At 28.7% G+C, this 5,611-nt stretch overlaps 1 protein-coding gene across 1 annotated transcript; it reads right to left on the minus strand.

The window, feature by feature from the left end:
* Positions 1-1,492: 1,492 nt before the first annotated feature.
* Positions 1,493-4,961, minus strand: LOC145116680 (protein CHLOROPLAST IMPORT APPARATUS 2-like). The gene is made up of 3 exons (XM_079053015.1): positions 3,218-4,961; positions 2,021-2,176; positions 1,493-1,765 (listed from the first exon to the last, which is right to left on the minus strand). The coding sequence occupies exons 1-3, from the start codon at positions 4,202-4,204 to the stop codon at positions 1,718-1,720; spliced, it is 1,191 nt and encodes a 396-aa protein (XP_078909141.1). The 5' UTR covers positions 4,205-4,961; the 3' UTR covers positions 1,493-1,717.
* Between the last annotated feature and the right edge of the window lie 650 nt (positions 4,962-5,611).

Raw genomic sequence — 5,611 nt, forward strand, 5'->3', positions numbered from 1 at the left:
AATAGATATTTAATGTTGTAAATTTGCCACAAACATATGCTATAATCAAATACAAAAAACCAAAAGATACAACACATGAATCAAATGGGTGATTGTCTCTCTATTCTTCTCTTCTCCTCTTGGTGAAGGCTACAAGCCGAGAGAATTTGATAAACCCAAAATGAAACCTTTTCATTGATGATTTTTTTTAGTGGTTGAATATATAACACCCATCTGGATTGTCTTGTGTATATATAGGACGTGTTTGACACACAACTTTTGAAAACTTCTAACTTTTAGCTTTTAAGGAAAAACTAAAAAAAAATAATAATAAAATATTCGTTCGACGGTAGGAGCTTCTAGCTTTAGCTAAAACAAAAAACTCCAAATTCAAAAGTTACTTCAAGTAGTGTTTAACAAAAAGCTCTTTTATAATTTGCAAATTGACTGAATCACCCTTTTATAATATCCATGTTTTAGATAAGCAGCTTCGAACTTTCAGTTAGTTTTGCCACACATCCATAGTTTTGTTTGTTAATTAGATAAAACGTAGGTTTCTAATTTGATATTGTATATATTAGGACTATATGATTATTTTATTTGGATTTTTGTATTCATTTTAAACAAAACCAAAATATTATTTTAAATTTTATATTAATTTTGGTTGTCAAAATACGAACAAAATAATCTGAAAAATAGCAATTCGTGAATATTTATTTATATATTTTTTAAAATATATATTTAAGCATTTAGTAGATTATTAGTTAATGTCTCAACCAAATATAAAGGGTTAATAATACAAAATTATATAAGATTGTAAATTATATTTATACATATAATATTAATTTATGAAGTCTTTTAAGATAATTATTTTTATTATTTTATTCGAGTTGACCAAAAGATTATTAAATAGTTATGGATTTAAATTTATAAATTAAGCTTGTTCGCATCAATGTTGTTTTTAGGCCAATTACTTTTTTACATTGATGATGTTTTTTTGTATATTAAACTTTGACAAATAGTCTTAGGTCTAGAAGTATCAATAGGTTAATTTTTTTCCTGTAATATTAAGGGCTTAAGTCTTGTTATCGACAAAATAAATAGTTTAAAAATAAGATTTAATGGATATGTATATCAACGTTAAAAAAACTTAACAATATTTTGTACAATTATGATTTTTTGTAGGCCAATAATTTTTTTTATTTTATTGGAGCTGACCTAGATGGAAGATTATTAAATGGATTATGAATTTGAAATTAATAAATTAAGCTTGTTAATATTATACATATATATTCATTCTAGAACTTGAAAATGAATTGTAAAAACCTACTCAACCGTATTATGGTTCATATAGAACATTAATTTAGTTTTGACTGCATAGATCTTTATTTGGAAAAACAAAATCATTTTGAATTCACTTGTTTGCATCAAATGAAACCAATCCATTTAAACAAATGTCATTAAAAAACATGGTCGATATAATTAGTCATGAACTATAAGCACACGAATCATATATGATCCATTTAGTTTGACTATATATCAGAATTATACAAGAATATAACAAAAATACACTGAGCTTAGATAACAAAATTGTTTTGGACTCTCTCTATCTATCTTCCCTTCCTATTCATTCATCAACTAATTTTTTTTCATAAATATGTAAATATATGGGTTGGAATCGCAAAAGAAAAAGTGAAGGGGGTCCATAGCAAAAAGAAAAGTGTAGTTGCTCATGTAGTCATGGTTTCTCACAAGTTGGAGAATTTGGCCTTCTAACAAATCGCCCCTACAAAATGAACATATCAATTGTGACAAAATGTAAACATTAAATTCAATAATGCTACTATTAGAGACAATAACTAAGTCCAAGTCCATGTCATTGTGGTGACACATGATTTTTTCTTTTATTTCATGCATGTTTAATCATCTATTTATCAGAATTCAAGAGTCATAACTATAAATTCTAAATTCATATAACTTGGAGTTGGATTATATTTTCTTGCAATTAATTAGATTTAGATAAAAAGGTGAGAAACTATACCTTGGATCTAGGTCGTTGATCAGCATTGAGTTTTCGAACTTGATATCTGATTTTCGTGGAGAAGAGGCGTGTACGTCGCTTTTCTTTGTAACGGGTTACACTAGCTTCTCTTAACCCACCATTATCTGAAAATAAATCTATTTGAGCCAATCTTGCCTGTAGATACATGAAAACGAAGTATATTAAGGAAGTTACTAGTTTTAATTTATTTGATAACGAGAAAAAGTTATTTAAATTTTTGGCCATTTATAAAAGAAAATACATATTTTTGTAGTTATCCGGTTCTTAATAAGAGAAAAAGACAACATACATATATATCATTATATCGATTTGGATTTTAGTATGATTTCCTGAATTTGAAAATATTTATGTTTAATTTGGATTTTTATATGATTTTGGTGGAGTTTATTTGGCGTTTACTCTTTTAGTATGATTTTGTAGATTAAATATATTTATATTTATTTGGATTTGTGTTTAATTGTGATTTATGTTTAATTTGAATTTTGTATGGGTTATATATATATATATATATATATATATATATATATATATATATATATATATATACACACACATACACGAGAAGACAATTCGGTTATTTCATAAAACATAAACATTAAATTCTATAAAAAATAATGCATACAGAGAAAATAATTATTTTTATCATTCTGCATAGCAATTTAGATGCTTAAATAAAACAAAATATTAAAAGTTAATATCTCAATGATTCAGCCTCTTGGAAATTCAAATTTTGAAAATTTAGATTTTAAAAATAGCATTCCTAGTCATTTTATCATTTATTCATTATTGATATTGATATCATTTATTTTATAGTAATTGTTTTTTTGGAAAAATAAGTAAATAATATATATTTCAATGGTTTAACCAATAAAAATAACATTTTAGTGGTTAAACTTAAATTTATAAGATCATTAAAATACTTTTTTAATTTTCTCCAATTATCAAAATCAAATAATCCTGGAAATATATATATATATATATATATATATATATATATATATATATATATATATATATATATATATATATATATATATATATATATATATATATATATATATATATATATATATAAAATAAGGTTAATCCAAATTATATAAACAGACTTTAATTAAAAAACCTGTTGAGAGCTTTACACTGAATTCCTGGCGGGAGAATAAGCAAGAAATCACTTACATGAATATCACTTCCCGGCGACTCCGGCCCCGACATTTCCTCCGGCAACGGCGACCCTTTATCCGACCAAGCATTCAAAACTTTTTCATAATTCAACTTCAATAATAACCGAGGCCAATTTTCAAGACTTAAATTCCTCTCTCGCGGAATCGGATTCCCCAATTCCAATTCCATCTTCATCGATTCCTCCACTTTCTTCTTTTTGTCAGTCGGAGCTTTCTTCAATTTCACTGAATCCGGTGGCGATATACACATCACGTTAACCGCCGGAAAACTCCACCAGTTCCGTTCATCTACATTCCTCAACGCCCTCACCCCATTTCTCAATCCCAATCCGAAATTGAACTCTAAATTCCCCCCAAATCCAAGCCCCATGGGGTACCCATAACAAGTATTGTAATTAAAATCGAAATTCAAACTGAAACAAGATTTCACATTTGAAATTTCATCACCTCCCACAATTGAATTCGATTTCCCCATAATACTATCAATCCCCGCTTCAATTTCCTCATCAAGCATCGAATCAGTGTCGAAATTTTCCTGATATCCTTCACTCAGTTCCATTGAATTAGAATTGGAGTCGATTGGAGTCCGGTCTTTCAGCTCAATCGAAGAACTGGGTTTCACCTTAATCGGCCTTTCAGTCACCGGAAAGGGCAAAATCAACTCCGGTGGTTCATTGAAGAAATAAGAACGTTGGTTTGGTAACGTCGATTGATTATTGTTGTTCTTGTTGATCGAGAAAATGGTGGGACAAGCTGTGGAGAGAAGGGCAGCTGCTTCATTGTAAGTTTGATTGGGTCTTTTTCGTGGGGTTCTGGGCTTTCGAGTGCAGACAGCCATTGGAGAGTTGCTTGATTCTGAGAGATTTGAAGATGGAGAAGATGAATGTGAAGTTCTAGTAGAAGTAGCAGATGAGGATTTAACGATATTTTCAAGATCAAATCCATATGCCCTTCCTGTACCTCTACTTAAACACGATGACATTTTGATTTTTCTGTTTTTCAACTTCAATTAATTACCAAATTCATGTATTTCGTTCTTCATTTGACAAAAAACAAACAACCCCAGATTTTATTCTGAGACATTTTTGGATTCAAAAACTAGAAACTCGATTCAGACATTCAGTCACAAGAAGTAAAAGGAGAATTGAGATCAAACGAGTGGAAATGATGAAAGATATTTTAGAGTTAAAAAAAAAAAAAAGACAATGAACCCTAAACCCTAAAAAGTGCTTGTTTTTCTGAATAAACAAATATTGGGTTCCTGTAGAATATGAGGAAAAATCCAACGAAAGATTTATATAATATTCTACAATAAGAAAGATACGAGAAACCCTTTTCCTAAAACCCACAAAATGTCACCAAATCAACATTGAATTCGTTTGCAGAATTGTGTCATGGGTGTAAGAACCTTTCTAGTGCTCAGAATTTAGCGAAATCGGGAAAGTAAACACAATTTATACAAATTGTAGGTGTGCATTGTGACAGATGAACGAACAAAACACAAAAATTCAAAAGATTCTGAGTTGGGTTTACCCAAAAGAACATCAAAATATCTAATCTAGATCACATTTATGGGCATCCACGATTGCAATAACACACACACACAGAGACATAGAGAGAGAATGGAGTCACGAGATCGGAGAAGATATAAAAATGGAAGAAATCCGTTGGTGATTTTTGTAAGAGTGATAGAGACCCACTTCTCTTTCTCTCTTTTGTATGTCTAATTTGGTAATTTCACACAACTGAGGGATGGAGAAAACAGAAGAAGGGACGAGAGAGAGGTTCTAAGACTTTCTGTTTGGAGTTTGGACCACTTCGATACTTCATCACTCCAATTATTTTAGTGTTCCATGTAATAATATTACTTCTTGTAACTTATGTAACAAAGTAATTTTTAATATAAAATATATGATTATGTTGTATGTTAGTATATGACAAAGATTAAATATAAATATGTATTTGTACAATAAATTTTATGGATTTTTTTACCGATTTATGTAAAAGTTTTACTTTTATATCAATTTATGCAACAAATTCGAGTTATACAATGGACAATCACGTTTCAACCTATTAAACATTAAACATGTTACTTTAGGATGCAACATTTTTATCCTAAAATCAAGGATGGAGTTAGAAAATTCGGGGTAAATTTTTTTTACTTGTGGACCCAAATCTGAAGTTAATGTAGACCATTTTTTGATTGGATATTAAACATTTTACATTAATTTTATAAGATAGATAACAAAAATTAAAACCATAAAAAAAAATTAAATAAGCTCTTATATAGGTTGTGAGAATTAAACTTATAAAATTGATATCTATAAATATGAAGAGATATGTTTGTTTTGTTTTATGGAAAGGAAGAGGTAAATGTGATTAGGCATTT

This window comes from Lactuca virosa, chromosome 5 (assembly GCF_052849685.1).
Source record: "Lactuca virosa cultivar CGN04683 chromosome 5, Lactuca_virosa_CGN04683_v6, whole genome shotgun sequence".
NCBI lineage: Eukaryota > Viridiplantae > Streptophyta > Magnoliopsida > Asterales > Asteraceae > Lactuca > Lactuca virosa.

Bases quoted from the DNA above. Each gene is read 5' to 3' on its own strand.
- LOC145116680 (XM_079053015.1), bottom strand. From the start codon at position 4,204: ATGTCATCGTGTTTAAGTAGAGGTACAGGAAGGGCATATGGATTTGAT. The intron at 2,177-3,217 runs GTAAGTGATTTC...ATGTATCTACAG, and splicing joins CGCCGGGAAGTGATATTCAT to GCAAGATTGGCTCAAATAGA. The intron at 1,766-2,020 runs GTATAGTTTCTC...TTCATTTTGTAG, and splicing joins ATCAACGACCTAGATCCAAG to GGGCGATTTGTTAGAAGGCC.